Source organism: Lacerta agilis, chromosome 5, assembly GCF_009819535.1.
Source record: "Lacerta agilis isolate rLacAgi1 chromosome 5, rLacAgi1.pri, whole genome shotgun sequence".
Taxonomy (NCBI): Eukaryota; Metazoa; Chordata; class Lepidosauria; order Squamata; family Lacertidae; genus Lacerta; species Lacerta agilis.
In genome coordinates this window covers 36,044,321-36,069,536 of record NC_046316.1, presented here as the reverse complement: position 1 = coordinate 36,069,536, position 25,216 = coordinate 36,044,321, and the positions used below count along the sequence as shown (strand labels likewise).

The window sequence follows — 25,216 nt, the reverse complement described above, 5'->3', positions numbered from 1 at the left end:
GCTTGCTCACAAGGCCTACAACGCCAATAGCATGGCTTTTCCGGAAGGGGCGGCGGCTCACAGCCGTTTGGGGTTAACTACAGAAACATCATAGGGAAGCGATCCTTAGATCTTGTTTTAGCAAAATCCAATTCAGAGTTCTAAACTGCAGGCTGTCATCTGGTTTCCTGCTTTGACCAAGTGTCTAATTTCCAGTGACCAAAGTTGTGGACATCTCTCCCTCTTCCAAAGGGTATGTAATTCTTCTCATATATATATATATCCTTTGGATGGGCGGGGGAACCAGCTCCTCCATTTAAGTTAGTAAGACTCACAAGAAAGTTCTCACTATAAGCACATTTAGGCAAGGCAGCGGTTGTGTACATAGATTTAATTTGTATACAGGTGTGTATAAGAGTATTTAGGTTTAGGACCCTGAAGGTGAATTCCACAACCTGATTCAACAAGTTTCTGTTGCAGTGCTTGCGTGGGTTCGAGAGTGGGAGCAGGGCCTGCGTGGGAGCTACTGCTGCTGTCAGTAGCTGGCCTTCCTGGTGCTCTGCGTAAACCCCGCCAAGATGTTCAAAAAATTTGATGAAAAGGAAAACGTGTCCAACTGCATCCAGCTGAAAACATCTGTTATTAAAGGCATTAAGAACCAGCTGATAGACCAATTATCTGAGATCGAACCATGGCTAAACCAAATTATGCCAAAGAAAGACCCTGTGAAGATAGTACGTTGTCATGAACATACAGAAATCCTCACAGTAAATGGAGAATTGTTGTTCTTCAGGCAAAGGGAAGGACCATTTTATCCCACACTCAGATTACTTCATAAATATCCATTCATCCTACCACATCAACAAGTTGATAAAGGAGCCATTAAATTTGTACTTAGTGGAGCAAATGTCATGTGCCCTGGCCTGACGTCTCCAGGAGCTAAACTTTATCCTGCTGCTGCTGATACAATCGTGGCAATAATGGCCGAAGGAAAGCAACATGCCCTGTGTGTTGGAGTCATGAAGATGTCGGCAGAGGATATTGAGAAGGTCAACAAAGGAATTGGCATTGAGAATATCCACTATTTAAATGATGGTCTGTGGCATATGAAGACGTATAAGTGAAGCAGCAGGAATAATCCATTCCCTGTCAGCTTGGCCCATTTTTAATTCTTCTGTTTAAAAAATGTGGCTAAATGTAAACTTTGTTTTGTGGTGATGCTAAATCAATCAAGTGAATGCTGAAATATCATCAGGTGAGATGGTTTTCTTTACACCTGTCCTTTGGCGTTTTAACTCTCATGAACTGTGGTGCCTACATCAATGAAATTGTCAAACCAAGTTTTTATGTGCTTCAGTCATAGCTAGTGTAATAAATGACTACTGCAAATAAATAAATTTTAAAAACCCGTTTCTGTTGCACTCCTGCTGCTGAAGTCAATAGTCTTACTTCAGTGTTAAGCGTTTTTCGGACCAGCTCCTGCCACTGGACTACTAGCAATCCTAGGAACCAAATCAGAGTGTCTTATGTTGTAGGTTTTGTCAGTGCTTTGGGACCCTAGGACTGAATATATATTGTTAATGCAAGGTCTCAGTTTTGCACATAGCATAGCTGTCAACCTTTCCCTTTTTTGTGGGAAATTCCCTTATTATAGCAGTGGGGAACAGCAGGGAGGGCTGACAGCTATGGTAGGGAAATATAAAGAGTGTTTCTTAGCATGTGCTGAGTGCACTTCCCAGTTCATCAGGGGAGTAGGCCAGCGTCCACCCTCAGCTTGGAGACATTTGGGTTGAAAGGATTTTCTGCTCAGGGGTGCAATGTTTTTGTAGGATTCATTTCTCATGCCTGGAATCAGCTCTAGGATCCAGTGTTGAAAAAATTCTTTTACATGCAATCCATTCTTGCAGTTTACATGAAAAACATCTTCAATCTTCCATCCTATCTATAGAAACACCTGAAAATCAGTCCATTGTTTCATCTAGTTTGATATGTCTACACTGACTGACAGCAGGTTGTCAAGATCCCAGCTCAATCTGGAGATGTTGGGAAATTTAACCTGGTACCTTTTGCATGCAAAATATGAGGTTTTATCGCTGAGCTATGCCCCTTCCCATTCAGCTCAGCGGGATTTACTCCTAGGTAAACGTGCATTAAGTCTGTAACACATCACTTCTGAAGCTTGTGAAAGTGGGATGGAAAGAGAACCAGTTTTCAATCAAAATTTATATTTTAGCCAGTCTGAATTAAGGGCATGAGGAATGGAAATGCATGACCAGCACACCATGCACAGATCACTGTGCGGTGCTGATTTATTTCACAAAGTTCCATCAGTTTACTTATTCTATAATTCTGGGGCTACAAAAGGGCTTCCACTTAAATAACTTGAATATTCATCTTGTTTATAAAAATCTTAAGCGGGGAGACTGATCCTTTTGTCTGAGACTCTGTTTGACTTCGAGAGAATCATACCCTTGTCAGTGAAACCAGGATAATGGCCACTTCCTGAGTCCATATTCATAGCCACTAACACAGATGAAATCTGCACCTCACTCATAAATATGCACAGGGAGGAAAATACATTATCTGTCCCCTTCCTTCTCATATATCACAGGCTGGTTACAGGGTCTTAACGGAAGCCTCATTGGGGTTAAGCAATCTTGATTTATATGCCTGCAACCCTGAAGAGGTTCACAACATGGCTGTAGAAAGCCTCAATGGATGCAGAGGCTCCATTCTCAAAAGGGCTCTCTTGAACAAAGGGGCAGGCAGGGGAGGGGAGTCTTCCATTTTCCTTAAGAATTTAGGGCCACATTTTAGCTAGAAGTGTTCAGGGTAAACTGCCACCTTTTAGATGAAAACTTTGGGCTGGCTTCCAGCAAAGCCTTCCCTGTTATAGACATCTGAGAGTAGCTGGCTTGGAGGAGAGCTTTGTGGGGCTTGGCTTAGTCTTGAGAACAACTATTATTATTACTATCGTTTATTATGATGGGCAGAACACAACCAACTGGTAGGGGTGCCATTAAAGGGAGGGACAAACGCACGCACACAGAGAAAGATCCATGTTTCAGACTGCAAGCGATTCAAAATGCTGCTTTTGAGCTTCATAGCTTAAGACCAAGGTACTATCCTATGCACCTACCGATATATTAAGGCCTTCTTTGTCTCCACTATCAGAGTAAAAAACAAAATAAAAATAAAAAATTCCTCCCAGTAGCACTATCAGAGGCGAGTGACTACCAGAGAGAGGGTCTTCTGAGTGGTGGCTTCCCAGAAATGGAATTCTTTCCCCAGAAACATTCACCTGGGAAAGAGCTGTACCTGGCAAGCTTTTTGGTGCCAGGCAGAGCTTTTTATTTCCACAAGCCTGCAGACTGATTTATACTACTTTTGAGTATTTTTACTTTTGCTTGCCTATTTTAAATTGTTTTATTCTTTTTTCTTTCTTTCTTTTTTTGTAAGCCACCAAAATAAGATTGCCCGGCAGTATGAAAATTTCCAAAACAAACGAAGTAAAATTATATTCACAGGTGCCTATGTCTGCAAAACATAGGCCAGAGGAACAAGTTTCCTTGCTTTGAAAAAAGTGGATGACCATCTTGGGTTGATAACATTACACTATAGCGACCCTGAGGTATAAAAATATTAACTCTTAAAGTAGGCTGCATTTTTGCATTTGCAATTTTGAACATGTTGAAGAGCAGGGTTTGACTTTGCTAAAATATTTTGTTCTGCATCATCTTCCTGCAGGAAGGGCAAGATGGCCAACTCAGGCAACAGAATTGGGGAAAGGAGCATCACGCTGTTATGTATTTAGATTATTATTAGTCCGCTTCCACTGTGGGCATAATCACTGGGATTGTGCGCCACAGCCACAAAGCAGTTCTTGACCATTCATGCTTCCCCTAAAAATCTTAAGGAACAGGTCTGCCAGCCTCTCTCTCCAACTCTATATATGCTCACTTGGAACTTAGGTTCGTTCACAATGAAAGGCCAAACTTTATTTTCTGAGTTGCCAAAGCAGGACTAACCTCTTCCTGCCCTTCAGAGCAACTTCAGACCTTTCTAAACAAGCTGAGACCCTGGATCTTTCCATAAAGGTTCTGTACTTCTGTTTCAGTGTATCTGAAGAAGTGTGCATGCACACGAAAGCTCATACCAAGAACAAACTTAGTTGGTCTCTAAGGTGCTACTGGAAGGATTTTTTTATTTTTTATTTTGTTTTGACTATGGCAGACCAACACGGCTACCTACCTGTAACTGTACTCCTGTGCATGTCTACTCAAGAAGAAGCCCCATTGAGTTCAGTGAAACCTACTCCCAAGTAAGTAAGCAAGCGTAGGAATGCAGACTTAAACCACCTTTTAGCTTTGCTTCTCCTGTGCTATTTGTGTGCCTGTACAGAGTATTGACCTTTACATTTACAAGCAACTGTATTGAAACTGGATGGAAGCACCGCAAAAAGAGTTCACATTCACATTTCAACCACTTTGGGCCGCTTGCTTGCGTTTTCCATTTGACTGGAAGCCCTGTATGATCGCCACAGAGCTGCACACTTTCTCCACATGGCCTCGCACACTGGGTGGAGAAACCAATGGCAGCAACCTTTACAGCATGGCAAGTTTGACTTGTGAACTGCAGTTGTGCAAAGCAGAAGCTGAGATGCCATCAAAGAGTAATAATGGGTGCAGTTTACAAGTCATTTCTGCAAATGTTTCCTACAACCGGTGCACCCCCTGCCAAAAGTGGGGTGCTGGGTACTCCCAACCACATTTAGGTATTCAAATTTGATTTAAAGAACCAAGTGGAGGGGGGGCTACCTTTTTTAATGGCTCCTATGTCTTTAACAGCTGCAAGACACACAGATATTCAACAAAGGAAGCTTTTTTTCAGCAGGCCAATACAGACTTGGGAGCATAAACTACTGCAGTCCAGCTCAGGCGCTCTGAAATCCCTACATGGATTGTGTTGCTGTGTGACTCAGTTCCATAGAGGAAGCTTCTGAACCAGTGCACCACACTGACACGCAATATTTCCTGAGAGCAAATCGCTTAAGACACTGTGGCTTTAAGGAAAAAATACGAATGGAGCAGCACCTGTTGTACCAGACAGTTAAGAGACTGAAGCTATTATCAATGGGTAAAGTTTTTTCCAGCATCTGAATTGAGACTGCATCTCTGCTTGTCACTACAGCTGTGAAAGGCCCTGGTAGAAAAAGTTGCTAGCCCTGAAATTAATAACCGTCCTGTTCTGGCCTGGAAATGTTTCCTTCCATAGCAAAGCAATGCCCTTGCAATCTTGCTCCCAGGAAAGCATTTTTAAAATTATTTTTTTAGACCAACCAAACCCCACTTAACACGCAGATTACAACTGCGCCTGGGATGCAATCCAGTTCCCACTGAAGTCAATCGTGAAACTCCCGTGAATGATAAATCAATCAATATCTCAGCCTGACTTGGAAATTAAACCCCTAAACGGCCTCGGTCCTGTCTACCTGAAGGAGCGTCTCCACCCCCACCATTCAGCCCGGACACTGAGATCCAGCGCCAAGGGCCTTCTGTCGGTTCCCTCACTGCGAGAAGCAAAACTACAGGGAACCAGGCAGAGGGCCTTTTCGGTAGTGGCTCCCGCCCTGTGGAACAACCTCCCATCAGAGGTCAAGGGAATAAACAACTACCTGACATTCAGAAAATACCTGAAAGCAGCCCTGTTTAGGGAAGTTTTTAAACTGAGATATTTTAAATGTATTTTAATATTTGATGGAAGCCGCCCAGAGTGGCTGGGGAGACCCAGCCAGAGGGGTGGGGTACAAATAAATTATTATTATTATTATTATTATTATTAGCCACTGAAAATCTTGGGAAGTTGCTTCTGAATTGAAGATCCTTGTTTCCCATTCAAACCAGTCCAGGAGTGGAAATAGTATTCTAGCTTTTGCAATAGACATTTGTTATGGGGTAGTGCCCTTTACTAAGTCAATTATGGTTCTGCTTGTGTAGAATGCATACACAGAATCTGACCCATTTTTTAAAAAAAACCTTAAGAAAACAATAAGTCAATGATATATTGTTTCCAAACAAGAGCACAGAGAGAGACAAAACTCCTAAATTGTCATACCATCACACCCAAAGGCTGAAATTGTCCAGAGGAGAAGCTTGTTAAATAATTTATTGATTTATACAAAGTCTTTCCAACTGTAAGAGTTTGGAGCCAGCCGAAAATCAAGTAATGCAGTTCTTTCTCCCTTATTCTCTTTAGAAAAGAAAAAAAAAGAAATTCAAAGGAAAGGGAAGATAAACAAAAGCATCCAAACCCCAAAACAAAAGAGGCGAGAAAACCGCTTTTTTTTTTTACACTAGAAATATACATCACAAAAAAATCTGCAATTTCCTATATACAAAGCGGCTGAGTTGGAATCGGGGACCCATATACAAAAAGTAACAAAATCTTGATTGTTAGGAGCAGGAGAGCTACCACAGAAGGGGGAGAAGGGGGTTGCTGTGGGTGGCAAGTATTAACAGCAACAAAAAGGCAGCCATCCTGAGTACAAATAATTCCACCCCATCAGAAGCTCATTTATTTCCCAGTCAGTTCCTCTGATTTAAAATGAAACTGTATTTCCAAGTGTGCGTAGGATAGGGATGTGACTGGGAACTAAGCTCCATTGAAAACTAAGGCTGCCACCCTAAGCAGTTACTACAGAATGAATCCCACTCAACTCAGTGGAACCTACTTTAAAGGAAATATGCCTGTTCTTCATGCACAGCTCCACCCAATCTTATCCATTTTTACTCAGAAGTAAGCCGGGGGGGTGTGTGACTGTCAAGTAAGAACGCTGCATCAGGAGATAACCCGACGATCCCAAGCAATTTAACAGCACAATCCTAAAAAACATGAACTCCAAAATAACAGTGCAAATCCCATACAAGTTGCTCAGAGCTACAGTATATCCTATTCAGGGGCCCTTACTCCAGAGTCAGTTTGCATAAAATTGCATGCAACCCTTTACAGCACGATCCTGAGGAGTAAAGTCCTATTGAGTTCAATGGGGCTTCCTCCCTGGTAAGAGTGCGTTTAGGATTGCCGTTGAAGAGAATCACTCCGCATAACAATGTTTACTCAAAAGTAAGCCCTACTGAGTTCAATGGGACTTACCTCCTAGTAAGCAGGCTGAGGATCGCAGCTGAACTGAGCAGCAAAGTCTTTTTTCTATTTGGATGGAGCTACGTTTTCCAGGGGCGCCTGCTTTTAAGGTCAGATGATGTGGCTGCCCTTTCCCCAAAATCCATTTGCTCTGAGCAGTTTCCTTTTTTTACGCTAATCGGAATAGGGGTTGGTTGGGCATCATGGCGGCTGTTTTGTTTCCAAATGCAGAATGGGGGTAAAAGAGGGGGGTGGGGGTGGCAGGGTTGGAAATGGAAAATAAAACAGGGCCGAGTTACCCATAAAAGTTGGAAAGCTTTTCTTGCGGGTTGTTTTGTGTGTGTGTGTGTGTGTGTGTGTGTGTGTTTTGTTTCCTTCCTTCCTGCTGTGCGAGCGAGGCGGCTGTGCGTTTGGAGAGCGCGCACCGTCGGAGAGCAAAGGGGCGCTGCTGCTCCTTGGTTCCCATAACTTAATTCTGTCCAAAATATATATACACACACGTTATTCCCCCCCATAGGTGGCGGGCTGTACAAGACGTCGCGGCGGCCAGTCCCGAGGCTGGCTGGGGCTGGCGGCGTCGGCGGCTACCCTGCTTGGCCGGAGAGGACGGGAAGGTCGGGCAGGCGAGAGGGGGCGGCGGCGGGGCGGGCGAGGGCGAGGCAAGGCACGGCCGCAGTCACGACGGCTCCGAGGCGTTGCTGCAGGGGCTGAGCAGGGCCAGCGGGCCCGACGACACCGCGGCGGCGGCGGCGGCTGCAGCGGCCGCCTTGTGCTTCTTGAGGAGCCGCGTGATCTTCTCGTCGTCCGAGTTGGGGTCGAGAGGCTTGTTGTACTCGTCGTCGTCCTCGTTCTCCGAGCTCTCCTTCAGCTTCTCCGTCTCCGAGTCGTGCTTCTTCTTGGCCGACGCCATCTCGGCCGCATGCCGCTTCCGCCACTTCGTCCTCCGGTTCTGGAACCACACCTGCGACGTGGAGCCAGAGAGAGGGGGAGAGAGAAAGAGACAGAAAGAGGAGGAGGGAGGGGAAGAGAAAAACACACGCACATCTTTGGTCACGCGTCTCTCCAGGGCGCAAGTCACAAAGGTTAAAAAAACAACAACAACCCAACCCTGATCCGCAAGAGAAACAATCGGGGTGACTACCACGCGCTGGTACCCTATCGAGAAGCAATGCGGCGCAGCGGTTACGAGTATCGGACTAGAACCTGAGAGACCAGGATTCAAAATCCTCACCAGACATTAAATTCAATGGGCGAGCTTGAGCCAGTCACTGCCTGGCTGGCAGGATTGTTGTGGGGATTGAATGAAGGGGGGGGGAGGCATAGGGGCCTTGGGACTCCTTAAGAGAAAAAGGTGGAATATAAACGCCATCAAATAAATCTTCAGAATGCACAGGCCCTGGTCCGCACTTGGGCCATGCTGATGCCCAAAGAGTAACTGCCCTTGGCTTACACACACAACAGGGTGAATCCTTTGTGTCTATACAGTCACAATTACAAACCCTACTTTAACCTGAAACCTCCTTGGCTGTGAGTAGGTCAGGGTGGCAGAAGAGAGTTGTGATTTCGGGGGTGGGGGGGTGGGGAGAACATAATGCTACGATCCTATGGAATCTGGGAGACCAAGATTCAGATCCCCTGCTTGACCAGTCACACCCTCTCATCCTAATCTACCTCACAGGGTCGTTTTGAGGATAAAATAGGGGGAGCATATAGGCCACCTCAAGCTTGTTGGGAGGAAAAGTGAGATACAAATGTAATACTAATACTAATAATAACTGTTGAAGTCAGTGAGACTTCTAAATAATCATGGTTGGGCAAAGCAGGAAGGGTTACTGGGGAAGTCACTCCTTGGCTATAAATCAGTTGCTCATCAGGAGAACTTTACAAAAAGGAAGCCCTAAAGTTGCATGTAAACTACTTGTCAAAGGATTGTGAGTGTACACAAGATATTTTCATTTAAATGGAGCTTCCTCCCACCTTCATGTGCTTGGGATGAAATTCTGCAAAGCCCTTATCCTATCTCACCACCTTCTTATCTAGGATGTACTCGGCTCCCTGAACAAAATGAACCAAACATGTTGTGAGAGTAAACGCATTGGAACAGGGAAGAATTACTAACGAAGTACTTGCTAAGGAAGCCAAACCACGTCTACTTGGAAGTAAACCCCGTCACTCCCAGATGACTTTTCACAGGGATGTTGCCCCATTACTTCCAAGTTGTGCATGCTCTTTCCAAGGAAGCACAGGAAGGTGCTTACTTCCAGGAAACCTGGAGGGTAACTCCTTGGCCACCCAGACGTCCCGTTCACTCCTAAAATCTTAGAATCGCAACCCACTTGCATTGGGGAAGGCAAGAGCATGGTGGCCCCATCTGTCGGCCAGAAGAGCTGCAGCTGCAGGGAGCGGGGGGGGGGGGGTTTCCTTTCTCCCTGCCAGAAAGAACTGTACAAACTTTGGAACTCAGAACTAGTGCTGAAGCTTGCTTTCCCCCTACTCCCACTCGTCTCATTTTCCTTTTCCATCACGGCCTTTTTGATAGCCTATGGGTTGCAATCCACTTATTATCGATTTGGGTTGGGGTTTGTTTGTTTTTGGTGGAATGGAGGGTAAAAAAATCCTGTAAATAAATATTGGCTGAATGTAGGCAATTTCGTTTGACTCTGTTCTGGCTTGGCCAACGGAAGGCACACACAGGCAACTATACCCATCCTATATTCTATATCTGCATACAGCTCCACACCAAGCTCATGATCCACATCTGCAAACCAGACCACACACACACACTAGCCACCTTGGTAGCTAACCATTCTCAAAGACACAGATCTCCGGAATCCTGTTCTCATCCGCATCTTATGCTATCCCATCACTTTGCAACCTATTGGATCCCTGCCCCCAAAAGCATCCCCAGTCCTAATTCACACCCCTGGATTTCTCAGCCCAGACCTCAACTTCAGCGGCAGGTGGCTTTCAAGCAGGTTCTCTTTAAGTCATGCTCTGAGCTAAGTTAATGCTCAATGTCCTTTGATGGCTGCCTCATCCCTGCTTATCTAGAAGCAAACCCCACTGAACTCAATGGGACTTATTGCTTAGTACAGAGGATTGTGCTGTTGGGGCAGATGATTTCATTCCCTTCGTACAAACTGGGATGTAAATAACACCAAATACCCCAAAAGGCTTGCTTTCGTGTAAGCCAAATCAAGCCTTAACAAGGAAGATGTGACTCTCCCCATCTCCTGAATCCAGAAATTTCTGAGTGGCATTTAAATCTAGCCCCTTTTGCATGAAAAAAGGGGGGAAATATTACTCGTGGGAAAGTAGATCAAATCCTGCAAAACCCACTGAGGAGTAAACGTGCATCATGTTCCAGCTTCAGCTGTACAGAAATATGGTATAGAAAGCCAATTTTTAGGTCTCATAAAAGCACTGGGGGTCTTGACAGAAGACATTTGTCTGGTTTTATTGAGGTTTTATTACTGGCCTAGAGAACAGTAGGAAAACCAGCATCTGAGGATGTTACTTCACGGGGAAACTTGAGTCCTGACAAATAAACCGCTCAAATAAGACACTGGGACCCCATTGAAAGCCATGATGGGAAATAAAATGGTAATCCTAACAGAGTAAGATCCACTAAATGCAATGCACTTTAAAAAACTGATATTGCCTCTCAATCCAAATGCAGAATTCCTTGTGATGAAATCAGAAAACTATCTGCTGATAATCTTTTTTTAAAATCTGTTTTCCATAAACTTAGGTATAAGATCATGAGTTTGTAAGCCTCCCCCTCCATTGATCAAGGAATGATCCACCCCATGTTAAACACTTCTGCAGTGCAGTGCTACATGTGTCTACTCAGAAGTAAGCCACGCTGAGTTCACTGTTTCTCTTCCAAAAGTCAGATTCTATTATGATCAAATCGGATTTCAACTAATGATGAGGAAAGTGGTGATGTGTGTGTAAAGAGCAAGAAATTTCTTGGCTATAAATATTGTTTCAACTCTACTTTTTAAAAACAACTTATGCTTTTAAAGTGTTCTGCCTTACAAGACGGCAGAAAACACCTCCCCCAACCCCTTGCAAACACATTTTATAATCCGTCCACAATCTTAATAAATTAATTTTCGGTGCAACCTTACACATTCTTTCTAGGAAGGAAACGGATTGAATAGTGGGGTTTCCTGCCATATTTGGGATCAGCTTGCTCATCAATCTGGGAAGAACTCCAGAAGAGCCCTTGAAGAGGATGCAGATCGGCTGATGCCAGTTTATTTGTAAGCGAACCAGTTTAGGACTGAGGAGCCACAAGGTTTAAATTCAGTGTCTTTGGGCTTCTCTTAATTACGACTTTTAAAAATAATTAGAATTATTAAGATTTTTATTTTGGTAGAGGGAAGACACTAAGTCTATCAGATAGCCCCGGGCTGTTTCTTAGTACTTCGGTTCTTAAGCCCACGTATTCTGAACTCATTTATTTACCTCCAAGAGAAGGCGGCATGGCCACTTTGCTGGGGAGTTAAGCCCCACTCAACTCGGAGACCTTTCTTCTAAGTAAATTTGCAGCAGACTGGGACCGCTAGTCCCTCTGAAACCAGCTCCCCTTCGGTGCCAACAGTCTTCCCAGTGCAACCTTTTAAGTGCCTACTCAGAAGTAAGCCTACCCATCTTGAGTTCAGAGGGACTTATTCTGAGGGGAGAGAGTTGTATAGGATTGTTTATTCGTATTCCTGCTTGCCTGGGAGTAAAAGTGCCATGGAAAAATGGTCACACTTCTGAGCAGACACGCTTAACATTGCACTGCAAATATATTTTGCCACCGGAGCCTCCGGTGCCCGAGATGCTGCTGTCGAGGCGGCCGGCAAAGGAGGGCTCCTTACCTTGACTTGACTCTCCGTCATTCCCAGCGAGTAGGCGAGCCGGGCTCTCTCGGGTCCTGCCAAGTACTTGGTTTGCTCGAAGGTTTTCTCCAAAGCGAAGATTTGCTGCCCTGAGAAAGTCGGCCGCGAGTGTTTCTTCTTGCCGTCCTTGTCCAAAACCATCCCAGCCTGGGCTGGAGAGAGGGACGAGGGAGCGGAGGGAGAGAACGAGCCAAGTCAGCGCCGAAGGGGGGGGAAAAAACAACTCCTGGACCCCAAAGCCTTTTGTGCGCGCCGGGCAGAAACCTCCTCGGCGGATCTCATGCGGACTAGCAACCTGAAATGCCGTCGCAAATCCAACCCGCCCTTTCCCGAGAGCAGCCGCACAGCTCGGGCCCAGCAGGATAACTCTGTCACCAGCTAGCCTGCTGGAGATGCAACGTCAAGGGAGAGTTTAAAACAAAACAAAAACCAGCGGGTCGTTGTGGTGGCGCGATCGGGGCTGCGCAAGACCCTCGAGCTGCTCCATCAGTTTCCCGAAGGCGACCTGGCCAGTTTCAGCTGGCCTTCAGGAAACCGATCCTTGCCGGTTTCATTTCCAGACATCAAAACAGCAGCCAACTGGAAGCGTCCTTTTTTTGAGGTTGCAGATCATGGCGCTCGGCTCGCTCGCTCTCTTCCAAAGGGCCACCCCCTTTCCCTAAGCGAAACGCGCTGCCTCTTTATCTGGGACCCGAGCCCTGGAGCCGCTCGGCTAGAAAAGAAGGAACCCCACCGCGCCCTCCCATGCGCCTAGGGCTCACCAAACCAATCCATCCGGACCTGTTTGCTCGCCTTGTTTCCGGGGAATGAGCCCTAACACCTGTTGCCTGCACCCAGAGCCCAGCCGTGCAACTTGCGAAGCGATAGAGAGAAAAGAGGCGCCTCCGAGCATGTGCAGAGTGCTGTTCCACCCGGTCTCTCCTAATGAGCGCAGGGCTTGATGGGACGGGCTGCCCCTTTGGCATTGGCACCTCTAATTATCAGGACTGGGGAAGTTTAATTAAAAGGAATCTCCTTTTTTTTTTTTTTGCAGAGATCCTCCCCTCCTCCCTCCTCCCGCCCAGCCCCAGCCCCGGCTCCTCGCCCCCACCTTCTTACCGGGACAGGCGAGCCGGGGGTCCCTCCAGGGCGCCCCTTGCATGACTCCGGGCCAGAAGATGGGCGGCCTGCCGGGCAGCTCGGCCAGGGGCTTCGGGTACCGGGACACGGCCGCCGGGTTGAAGTACATCCCGGCCGCGGCGGCTCCGGCCAGCCCGTTGAGCCGAGGCAGGCCCGTGAGGAGGCTGCTGGCGGCGGCGGCGGCGGCCACGGGCCTGCCCAGGATGTCGCTGATGCCGTGCGGGGTCCCCAGCGGGATCTGCGCGTTGAGTCCGCCCAGCGAGGGCGCCTTGAAGCCGGCCGGGCTCTGCAGGGCGTAGGGGAAGAGCGACGTCTTCATCTCGGCCATGTTGTGCAGCGCCGCCAGCGGGGCGCTGCTCAGCACGAAGGCGCCCGGCGGGCGGTTAGCCTCCATCTGCCCCACGGCTAACATTGGCGGGCATCAAGGGGCGGGCGAGGCCGAGCGGGAGCGGGGAAGGCGGCCCCAAGGGCGGCAGCAGCAGCAGCAGCAGCGGGCCGGGCAGCAGGAGTCCTCCGCCGCCGCCTCGCCGACTCCGAGCGAGGAGGGAGCCACAGAAACCAGACTTCGCCTTCTCCTCCTCCTCCTCCGTTCCTGTTTTTGGCGGGAATTCGCCTGCAAGGCCGCTGCAAAGTTTTGCTCCGGTTCTCCTAAGCGCCGGCGGGATCGCTCGGCGGCCGCGGGGTCCTTCGCTTGAGGGCGGCTTCAGCCGCAGCAACTCCCGGCGGGAAGTTCTCCGGCTAAGAAGGGGAGGGAGAAGCAAGGCGGGTCGGCCGCAAAGCCTCGGTGGAAAAACCAGCCACGACAACGCCAATCTTTGGCGGCTCAGTTTTCTTCTTCTTCTTTGCAAGCTTTTAACTTTAGGAAATAACTTTTTTTTTTTTTTTGGGTGGCGGGAATTCTCCCAAATTTGGAAGTCCTCTCGAAGATCGGGAATTGGTGCTGGAGTATATAAATATATGTATATATTTATATTTTCCTCTCTTTTTTTCTTCTCCCCTCCCCCCCTTCCAAAAAAATAATAATCAAATAAATGCTTTTTTATTTCGTTCTTCCCAAAGCAAGGAGTTTTCCCTCCCGGGTGAAATGGACTCGAGCGCTTGGAGTCCCGGAGTCGGGACAAGATGCGCTGATAACCTCGCAGGCACCTGCCAGCCGAGCTCTCGGATTGGTCGCGCTCTCTTCCGAGGCCGCTGCTATTGGCCAATGGACGGGCATTCCGGTCTCCCCGCTTTGCATGCGCGTCATGGAAGTGTGTGCTGGAAGGGGCGGGGCGCGCGGGGGGGGGAGTGGGGAGGGCGCGCGGCGGAGAGAGATCAGAAGATTGCGGAGGAGAAAAAGAGCAACATTAAATGAAGGTTCTATTATAAAGTCAAGGTACTTTAAATGGCTGTAAATTTGCCCGCTGATTTATCTATCCAACGACTAAATAAATCCCGTTGAATGGGAGTTTAGTTAGGCTTAAGGGTCCCCCCTTCCTCTTTTCCTTTATAAGGATTCGGCAATATATATTTATATATATATAAAGGTACATATTTCATGTTCTCGTAATCGTGCAGAACAGCAAGAACTTGTTTTGTTTTTTAAAATCGACCAGCCAAAGTCACTTTCACAATGGAAATATCCCTCGCCATTTCTTGATTGTCTAACATTGCGTGAAAAACACAAACCAGCAGGGCTTTTTTTTTTTTTTAACAGTAAACCAACCGAGTCTAAGCAGAAGAGGAGCTGAAGAGAGAAAGAGAGATTGAATTTGCCGTTTGCTGATCTTTTCTTATCCCTCTAGGATTGTCCGCCCTATCTGTTTTCTCACCCAGGAGCTCAATAAATAAGCGTGGAATAAGCCGCAAGAAGGGCTCTTTAGGCGTGTGGCCCCCGAGTCTTTTAGCTCTATTAAGATCCGCGGCGTAGATGATTATCTCTGCGTGACTCTCGCCTCCTTTTATTGCCTGAACTCGCTTCTGATATGTATCCATCTTATCTAGCAAAAGGCCTTTTAAAAGAAGACCTTTTGTCCTTATTGATCACATCGTGGACTCTTGTCACCGACCTGCCTTCCCCCCCCACACCTCCCCCTTCTCTCTTTCCGACTTTACAGTTGTTGTTTTTTTTAAGGCGACTGAGAGGTTGGCAAGGTGGTTTTGAAACTGGCCCCGGACCAACATTCAGCTCGCCCGAGCCTTTGATTTGACGGGCATAAAATACCTCCTTCTGCACCTGCCTAGGAATCGTGCCTTCCTAGGTCATTCCTTATTTTTTAACATTTGAAAGGCGAAGATCAAGAAAACCTTCCGAACATCATTCACGATAGTAGTCAGCCGCCAAACCTACGAGGTACCTGAAAGGCTGGCAAGGTTGACACAAAATTTATGTTGAGTTTTCAAAAAATTAAATAGGGATTTTTCTTATTTAAAATGAGGAAGAAACGGCTCCATACGTCAATTCTAAACGCGCTCTACCGGGCTTTCAGAATTTCAGCTCCAAGACACCAATATGTATTGTTACTTTTTCTTCTTCTTTTTAATGGTAACATCCATTCCTGAAAGTAAGTCTGACATAAATAAGTTGCAACTCATCTAAAGGGAATGTAGTCAGAATTAGAATGCTGTCTACTGCTTCTCAATGATAATTTTCCTTTTTTAATCGAAGTGGCATAATAATGTTGGGAAATGTTTCTGAATAAGCTTGCTTATTAAATTCGTGTTTTTATTTGTCAAAATAGTACCTCAACCCTACTATTTTGAAGCCTGGCAAGTGACACTTAAGGGGAATCCAGAGTGATTCTTATGGTGAAAGGATCCTTCTCAGATAAAAAGAAAAAAGCTGCACCCGTGTGATTGTGCGTCAAAACCTGTTTTCAGACGACCACGAAGTAAATCCTGATTTGTTGGCACTACGCTAGTTCTCCATTCTATACATGCAATTAACCTGTGTAAAATGCTACATGAACTGCAGCTCTTCGGATGCGTGTTTGCATGTTTTCCCCGCAGCAAATGCAAGACACGCATCTTAATAGGAAAGGGCTTAGCTGCACGATGGCGTATGTGCCATGTAATTTGCACTCGTGCCCATAGTGGAGTTTACTTCCAAGTTGCGTATCCAGGATTGTGGTGTCTCCTGACAATCATTTACAGTACTTGAAAACAAATCTCGGATTCTGCCCCAGTATCCTTTTCTTACAACTGTAGCCCCAGAAGCATTAATTAATATATTTTATTTGGATTTAAAACAAACAAACAAACAAACAAACAAACAAACGCAATTAACCGTTACACCTGCAGTTCTAAAAACGGTGGGTTTTGTCTCTAAAAGCAAGTAAACACGCACCCCTCCCCTCACTCAGATATAGAAGAGAGTAGGTGTGCCCGCTGGGAATTAACAGCATAAATGGAGAAGCAGGCCTTCTGTGCAGATCCGATCTCCAAAGTTGCCTTTTGATCTGCTGCTGAAGCCTGCTGCTCTCCAGATCGCCCGTCACCTCTCGCCCAACACAACCACATCTGGAGGAGCAGAAAAAACCCAAGCGGCATTGCTTGTCCAGCCTCCTCAGACTTCTCTCCCGGTTCTGGTATTCTGGGATGCTCGCTGCTCAGTCGAAGCGCAGTTTCGTCGAGGGTCCTCGACGGCAGCTCTTGGCCTCTTCGATACTGCGGTCCGAAGGGAACTTCGGGTCGGGAGCTGGAAACCTATCGATTTCAGGGGGACTCCTTCACACCATCACATCAATCGGATAGGGAATTAGACGGAGATGGTTGGGTGAATAGGCCAACTCTGGAAAGCCATTACTGGGATTTGCTTCGGAAGAGTAACTTCCATTCCACCACCCACCTCACCAAAGTGGACATCTGCAGCCCCAAATGTTTGCATTTCGGAGATCAGCTTTGCATTGATAACGGTTGCTTGCTTTGTGCAATGTCCAAGTTCTTAGACTAATAACAATAACAACATTTTATGGTTGTTGCTGTTGATAAATAACGACATTTGTTGTTAAAGAACAACATTTATTATAATTATTGATGATGAAAAAGAAACACAATTCCTATGACGTTTTAAAGTACGGCTGTAATTTTGTATTTTTTTATTGTTTTACCTTTCTGTAAACCGCTTTGAGGGTTGTTGGTTTATTTTACGAAATAAAACAAACAAATAAAATGTTGATGACGATAATACATATTGAGGGCTTGGGAGAAATCTTGAGAAGGAAATGTGCCTTTCTCAAAGTTCATTCAAAAGTGCTACTTTCATTCTACGGGTTGAGAGGTCCCTAACACTTTCTTACGCTTGGCTGTAATGGAGTTTCTGTCGAGATCCACTTTCCCCTTCCCTTAAGAGGGACCGGCCGAAGTGAAAGGGATCCCATGCCTCCTTTAGCCCCTTGGGATCAAATCCCGTCCAGGGAATTTTCTGGGACTTTTTGTCGCAGAAAAGAAAGCGTGGGGTGGTCTCATTCCCCCACTTGCTGCTGGGCTGCTTCGAAGAGGTCCCGGGAGCTTGAGACTGTGGTGGCGAGAGAGAGAGAGAGAGAGAGAGAGAGAGAGAGAGAGAGAGAGAGAGAGAGAGAGAGAGAGAGAGAGAGAGAGAGAGAGAGAGAGAGAGAGAGAGAGAGAGAGAGAGAGAGAGAGAGAGAGAGAGAGAGAGAGAGAGAGAGAGAGAGAGAGAGAGAATATTACATTCTCAATGGAGCGGTTGGCAGAGATTCGACAGGAAAAAGATGAATTTCCCCTCCCGCGCCTCTTCCTCCCTCGCAGCCTCCGCTGTCCAGCCAGTAGGAAGCTGCCGAGGGATCTGGCTCTGCAAGACACGCCTACAAAACCTACAATTTCCCATCCCTCGGATCCAAGAGTGTCGCCCAAGTGTGAGATTCAAGGGACCAGGTTCCAGCTGGCGTTGCATTGTAAGGGCGGATCTACTGGCCATGCAACCCAAGTCTGCCGCATTGTTGGTGTTCCATTTCAAGAGCATTTATCAGGAATGTGGAAAGGCGATGAAAGGGGGTGTGTGTCTGTGTTTTCGTGTGTGTGCTTCCTCAACAACACTTTTCACTGCTCAAGGAGATGGTGCGAAGATGCTCAAGCAGCTAGTCCAAATGAGAAAGGCCAACGAGACTGGTTCTGCTAGGTGACCCTGAAAAAGGAGCATGTTCTTAAAGGACTTGATGCAAACGGGTTTCCTTTAACTTTTTGAAGCAAGCAAGCAAACGAAACATCAACTACTGTAGTTACAGTTAAGGAAATGATAGGCTTTCCCGACACTGCCAAGTGAGCGACGGGGTTAAACTGTTCTGAGCGGTGGAGATGAGAGTCACGGAGCCCAACGCGGCGTTTAAGAAGAGAGCTGGGGAATCCCTGATCGCATCCACTCCTGGCCATTCTGAGAGCAGGGAAGGAAGGGTGGTTCGTTCAAAAATGGAGTTTGGGGGGGGGGGTCGGAGGAGAAGGATTTCCCTGGGGTTTGGCTGAGACGTGATGGGTTCTCCACCACAGAAATGATAGTGGATGGAAGTCCTTCGAAGTCATCGAAGAAAAGAGGCTGTGAATGTCCCCCCCCCCCAGCATTGTACATTTGAAGCAGCAGCACCCCACTTTAAATAGCTATGGTTTCCCCCCAAATAACTCTGCGAACTGTAGTTTGTTAAGGGTGCTGAGAGTCTTTAGGAGGCCCTATTCCCCTCAGAGAACTACACCCCCCCCTTCTCCTGGTTTTAATCAAAGTAGGGGGGGAATCAAAATCAAAAAGTAAATAATCACATAAACATCTCAGAAGCCCCATCAGGAGGGTTCTCATTTTAATTCCCAACACCACAGACATGGTCCAAGTGGCAGGTCCCCCTCCCCCATTACACTCTCTGTGTTTTTCTGCTCGTTTTTGTAAAATTTCCTTTTCAGCTCCTCCCCTCCCCTACTCAAGTTTGAATACATTCACTTTCCCTCTTTCTCTCACTGCTCCCCAATGTAGGGTGAAAGTCATACACTGTATACTTCTGCTCACTCTTTCCAATGCTCAAGTGCAACGCTGTTTTGTTTAAAAGCCGTGGCAACTTCAACCCAGCTGTGTGAGAATGCGATGCAGACGGACCGCAGTGCCTGGAGACAGATATTCAGGTCATGTATCCACAGCAGCGACCAGAGGAGGAATGACTGCTGGGAGGAGCTCAGAGCGAAGAAATGCCAAGACGCATCTGCAGGAGCACAACTGGACGCCTTCATCTGCCCCAGCTGCAACAAAACATGTCTCTACAGCCACAGCAGGCGCTGTACAACCTTCCAGCAGTTTGACTTCACAGACAAAGGTGCACTCCTCCATTGTCTCCCAAGACAGGCAAATGCCAACAGTACACACTGCCTAATATTTCAAAAATCTCTAAGCTTGTATATTGCACATTTCTGTACTATTGCACACCACTGCCTTGATGTTTTATATGAGCGGGTGATCTGTTTTTATAGTTAATTAACAATACTGGGTTGGGGGACATTTTTCAGCTCAAAGACCTCATCCTGTTGTAGGGAAATGTTCAGGGGGTGCATCTGGGTGATAGGCAGGACGGGTTAGAGGCAAAGGGGGTCAGGACAATGGATGTGACTCTCCTCAGACACTTATTGTACAGTACAATAATGAGCTTGATGGCCTGACGGTATATTGGGCAGCTTTCCATTCTTTTATCTTCTAGCACATACAATACATATGGCACTTGGACATATCAGCAAGCCAATCAGAAGAAGACTCTGTCCCAAGGAGGTTCCAGTCAAAAGTTCCATCATTTCCCACGATGGTTTTGTAGACACCATATCATTAAAGCACATTCCCCACCTTCAAAGAATTCTGGGCACTGTAGTTTGCCCCCCCCCACAGAGTTACAATTCCCAGCAACCCTTAGCAAACTACAGTGCCCAGAATTCTTTGAGAGGGAGAATGTGGGTCAAATGTGCTCCTGTGTGAGGATGGGAATGTTGATGAATACAATTAGTGCTGATATATGCTAATTATGCATTGCCTTTGGGGAAATACTTCTGCCCAGGAAGAAACTAGTATACATTTAAATCCCAGTGACTTCAGTTTCACTGGTTGTGGATTGGGTTTAGATAAACTGTATGTGTCTTTTAACTATTTATGTACATTTTTAATGCTAAAAATGCCCTCTATGTCACATCAGGTAAAAGAAATGTAAGTACAACCAGCAGCAACCATAGTTTTAGTAGGTCTGTCAACCAGTTTATGCTCTTCAATAGTTCATCTTTTGGCTGATTAACCAATTAATCAATGACATTTATATACGATTAGCCATTGCATAATCCCAGTGAAGATGCCTTTTTGAGGATATATTGAGAGAAGGTGACAGGTTTTCCTTAAATGTCAAAACAATTACAATGTTGCCATGAGCTTGTGGGTGCTAGGCACCCCCTAAATTCCTGGGACCAATAGGTGCTGGAATTTAATTAAGTCTTGTGTACTAAAGCTGTGTCAGACTCCCATGTGTTAGAATCTAATCAAGACCCCTGTGCATTATTAGGCTGTGTATGAGACACCTCTTTAACCCCCTGGAATCAACATGTGTTATAGAAGCTAATTGAAATCAGGCTACTTCACCTTTTGAAGTGATGGCCTGCAGATGAGCCATTAAGACAACACACAGGATCAAAGGACTAAGCATGAATAGGCAATTGAACGGGCCCCTCCCTCGCTCTGCAGATAAAAGTCAGGGGTTTAGAATAAGAGAGAGTTAGAAGTCATATGGGCAGTAGCTTAGTGTAGGGAGTTGGGAGTTAAGCAATGGCATCAGTAAGCAGCAAGGTTTGAGAGCAATGGTCGGGGGGGGGGGTATGGTTAAGTCCAAGGCTGCTGTGTGGCTATGGGAGAAGCCAGAACCTCTTGACGTATGGATGCTAGGCATCCCTGCATTGCATGCTCGGGTTGTATATATGTGTAAATAAGCCATATATCACAAAGGAACCTCCATCTCCGTTGTGTCTCATTTTCCAAAAGGAAACATGGACCCTGGATATGGGTGCCTGGAACCTCGCTACCATTTACTACACGGAGGCGTACCTAAGGGTTGGCAAAAACTGGCCCTGGCTGGAATCTCAGGCCCCAGCCCCTGCCAAAATCACCTATCAGAAAAATGGAGAGTATGACATACATGCATGCAGCAACACACCACAGCTGTCCTTCTCTGCAGTAACGTGATTTTGGGGGGAGGTAGGGGGCGCTGATACATCTCCTTGCCAAGGGCCCAAGGCACCCTATGTATTCCTCTGCCACTGCTAGAAGGAAAGGCAGGCTCTAAAGGTTTAGGTTTATTCTTCAATTCACACATCACTTCCCACAAAAAAAGTCCAAAGGCAATTTACAATCAAAACAAAAGCAAAAATACTGTAAACAACAACAACAACACACTTACTGTCAAGTTTCTTTTCTGCTGTCCCTTCTTCCTTCCTGTCCGCCTCCTTTCCAGGTCACCATCCTTGACTGCCCTGCCACCCCAATATTTTCTTCAAGTTGGTGCCACTGACCTGTGACCGCATACTGAGGAACTGCAAGGAAATAATATCACCCAGAAGCACCCAATTAGTTTCCAACTCTTTGCCAAATGGAAACCCCAGAATCTACACTAGGTAAAGGTAAAGGGACCCCTGACCATTAAGTCCAATCGTGGACGACTCTGGGGTTGCGGCGCTCATCTCGCTCTATAGGCTGAGGGAGCCGGCGTACAGCTTCCAGGTCATGTGGCTAGCATGACTAAGCCACTTCTGGCGAACTAGAGCAGCGCACGGAAACTACGTTAACCTTCCCGCTGGAGTGGTACCTATTTATCTACTTGCACTTTGACATGCTTTCGAACTACTAGGTTGGCAGGAGCAAGGACTGAGCAACGGAAGCTCACCCTGTCGCGGGGATTCAAACCGCTGACCTTCTGATCAGCAAGCCCTAGGCTCTGTGGTTTAACCCACAGCGCCACCAGCGTCCCTCAGAATCTACACTAGGGCAATATAAAAATGCTACAAAATGGTGTGCAGTGTGGCAAGCTTTCGGGTTCTTCAGAAGGCCTCACCAGGCTAGATGGTAAACAAACAAGGGAGGCAGAGAGTTGGCTGATGCTGGAGCCATGCATGGATGAAGACTGCATTCGTCACTGTCTTAAGATGGATGTGGACAATCATTCTAACTTAACACAATGATGGAACTATGGGCCAACAAGGCTACTTCTGTTTTTTCCATTTTATTTTTAAGAAACCCACCTATTTCTGGGTGCACCAGGCCTGCTTATCATAGGAACTGGAGTGGCAGGCATTACAAAGAGTTTATGTCAATTGTTAAAAAAAAACACAACACCCAGTATGAAAAGAAAACTCACGATCCAATATATTAATTTTTCCCTCTTGGGCGCCTGTGATTTTCCATGCTGCTATCACCTTTCAGAATGCAATAGATAATTTATATCTGTCATCAACAGCACTTGTTACTCATTAATTGGGTATTTGTCCTGTTTATTGACTTGCTTGACTTGGTGAATATCACCAAGTATTCTGCGAAGAAATATATGGCTCTTCTCTTTCCAGCCCCCCCCCCCCCCGTGGCCTGGGCAAAACACCTTTGCAGGGCTGCATTACCCGTATATGTTTGCCTTTCATTAGGGAGAGATTCATGAAAGAAGTGCAGCATCACCGCAAAGTCTGAAGATTTTCTTTGCGACAACCCAGAAATCTGTTAAAGCGTTTACGCACCTGAGGATCTTGGCTTAAATGGCTTGTGGATCACATGGCCAAGGTTGCAACCCTAGGCAATTTCCAATCAATGGAATTCAAGCAATAGACAAGATCAAGCTGCAGGGATCTGAAGCTTACTGTCCTAATTCTCATTCCATTTTGTACACCTAGGTGCAGAAGAGATCTTAATTTCTGGGGTTAGTGATGTTTATTAGATAGCACTGTCCATTTCAACAGAAGAGTACGGTTTGCTTTCTTCATGTGCTTTGTGAGGACAAGTGACAGAGAGAAGTGAAGGTTGAAATCCCTGGTTAAAAAGCAGATCCAGCTGCAGCAATCTTCAGTACAGTAATGCTATCGAAAATTTCACTTGTAAAGGGGGAGAGTTTTTGAGTTGTCTGTAATAGAGATATTCTATGGTTACAATGTTGCACCACACTTTGGAAGGCATCGTTTATTTTTATCAATTATTATTGATGTATCAATTATTACTGAATGATTATATCAGCCTAGCTTAAAAGACTATACACAGTTTATAATATCTCATAGGCAGAGGTGCTCAAGTGCCTACAAAGTCAGGACACTATTAGCAAAACTACATTTAATGAGCTAAAACTGTACATGCTTTGAAATTATACAGATGCAGTCATTATGGAATAATTGCACTTCCTGCTGAAATACGAGAGGGCTCATCTGTATTGGCATTCCCTTGGCTTTCGAAGGTTCCCCTGCTACATGTGTTCCCTTGCTCTCTTGAATTGAGCCTCCTGTTTTAACTGCTGTGTTGTTTTAATGGAATTGTTTTATTGCATATTTTAATTCTGGATGTTTGTATTTAAATGCTTGTGTAACTAGTTTTTATATTTTGGAAACCACCAATAAGCCAATTTTGGCATTATACAGTAAGTAAGTAAGTAAGTAAGTAAGTAAGTAAGTAAGTAAGTAAGTAAATATTAACCAGTAATTGGAGAGTTACCCTTACAAAAACCTGAGTCTTAGAAAATTCTTCCTTCCAGGTGTTTCTTATAGAAAACATGGGTGGTACTAATCAATCAGAACTATATAAAAACTTTCTAAGTGATTAGGACTACCTAGTTGATGCAATTGTATGACTGTAGGCAGAAGTTCCTCCACCTGAAGATCACATTGAATATAGATCGTGTATACATAGTATGTTAAAGTCCTTCCTTTTAAATTCTAGGCTTGTGAATATGATATTTGGAAATGGGCAATATGACTGGCTATCTTCAGCACTTCTGAAGATGTCTATAGCTCTGTCATTTTGTATGTTTCTGTTTTCCTATACAGCTCTGCTATCCTGAAGTCTATAATCTGAATTATTGTAAACTTAATCAGATTCATCTGTGTATATTGAATTTAGTACCAACAGTCCTTTCATTGTCTGATTTTGTACAATTCAGACATTGATTCTAAGCTGTGCATTGTGGTCATTCAGACATTTTTATTTTTATTTTAGTTTTGTGCTTATGGACTCCTGGAAATACATTTGCCAGATTTTGCCCTGTACATATCACTAGAAGTAGCTGGTGGGCTGAAAAATAGTGTTTTATATTTAAGATGTTGTCATTATTTATTTTATATAAAGTAAACAGGATGCAAAGATCAAATAAATAATATGATGGAAATATGAAGTCCACAATCATAGGTTACAATCCAACATTTACTTGCCTTGTACTCAATGAGACTTATAAGTAGACATGTACAGAATTGCACGGTTACTTTTTTACTGAAAACGTTCCAGGCTGCTGATGTTAGCAACCTTACATGTTTTTCCCCTCCCAACAGTTGAAAACAAGCAGTGCTGTGGTCTCTCTCCTTTGACCAGCAAAGAATCAATAGGAATCAATATTAGAGTGCAAGTAATGCCACCTGCTGGGTATCTTCGTGCACTGCAGTGGGATCTTGAAAACTGAACACTAAGAACGTTTTTCCTTAATGCCAAAGTTTCTGCTGTGCTTGTTGGCTAGTCACATAACACAGACTCCCATTCTAATGAAAGGTGCTTGCTCGCTCCTAATGTTTTTCTGCAGAATTACTCAGTATATTTCTACTAATGTTAGTGATCCAAAGAGTAGGACTGACCTGACAGTTTTGTGCCTGAGACAAAGCACAGAATGATGCCCCCCTCCCTGTCAAGGAAGAAGGGACGAGTGGAGGAGGAACAAGAGGGAGAAATAAAGATCTACATTGGGATCTGCTGCCCCTGTGGGTCCTGCCACCTGAGGCAGTCTCCTCACCTTGCCTCATGGGTGGGTTGGCCCTGCCAAAGAGGTTCCTTTCAGTGGAGGCTGCTCCAGGAGGGTGGGCGGGCACTGCCCCACCAGTCTCAACCCGCCCTCAGCCATTCCTTTGCCTTGTTACTTACA

General features: G+C 45.7%; 2 protein-coding genes across 2 annotated transcripts; one reads left to right on the top strand and one right to left on the bottom strand.

The window, feature by feature from the left end:
• The first annotated feature begins 539 nt into the window (after positions 1–539).
• LOC117046864 (malignant T-cell-amplified sequence 1-like) lies at positions 540–1,377 on the top strand. The gene has a single exon (XM_033149340.1). It carries the CDS (start codon positions 558–560, stop codon positions 1,101–1,103), a length of 546 nt encoding a protein of 181 aa, XP_033005231.1. The 5' UTR covers positions 540–557; the 3' UTR covers positions 1,104–1,377.
• Positions 1,378–7,697: 6,320 nt separating this feature from the next.
• Positions 7,698–13,603, bottom strand: NKX6-2 (NK6 homeobox 2). The gene is made up of 3 exons (XM_033149339.1): positions 13,110–13,603; positions 11,991–12,163; positions 7,698–8,080 (listed from the first exon to the last, which is right to left on the bottom strand). The coding sequence occupies exons 1-3, from the start codon at positions 13,540–13,542 to the stop codon at positions 7,796–7,798; spliced, it is 891 nt and encodes a 296-aa protein (XP_033005230.1). The 5' UTR covers positions 13,543–13,603; the 3' UTR covers positions 7,698–7,795.
• Positions 13,604–25,216: the final 11,613 nt, after the last annotated feature.

Bases quoted from the DNA above. Each gene is read 5' to 3' on its own strand.
- LOC117046864 (XM_033149340.1), top strand. From the start codon at position 558: ATGTTCAAAAAATTTGATGAAAAGGAAAACGTGTCCAACTGCATCCAG.
- NKX6-2 (XM_033149339.1), bottom strand. From the start codon at position 13,542: ATGTTAGCCGTGGGGCAGATGGAGGCTAACCGCCCGCCGGGCGCCTTC. The intron at 12,164-13,109 runs GTAAGAAGGTGG...CCCTCTCTCCAG, and splicing joins CCCCCGGCTCGCCTGTCCCG to CCCAGGCTGGGATGGTTTTG. The intron at 8,081-11,990 runs GTAAGGAGCCCT...TCCACGTCGCAG, and splicing joins TGACGGAGAGTCAAGTCAAG to GTGTGGTTCCAGAACCGGAG.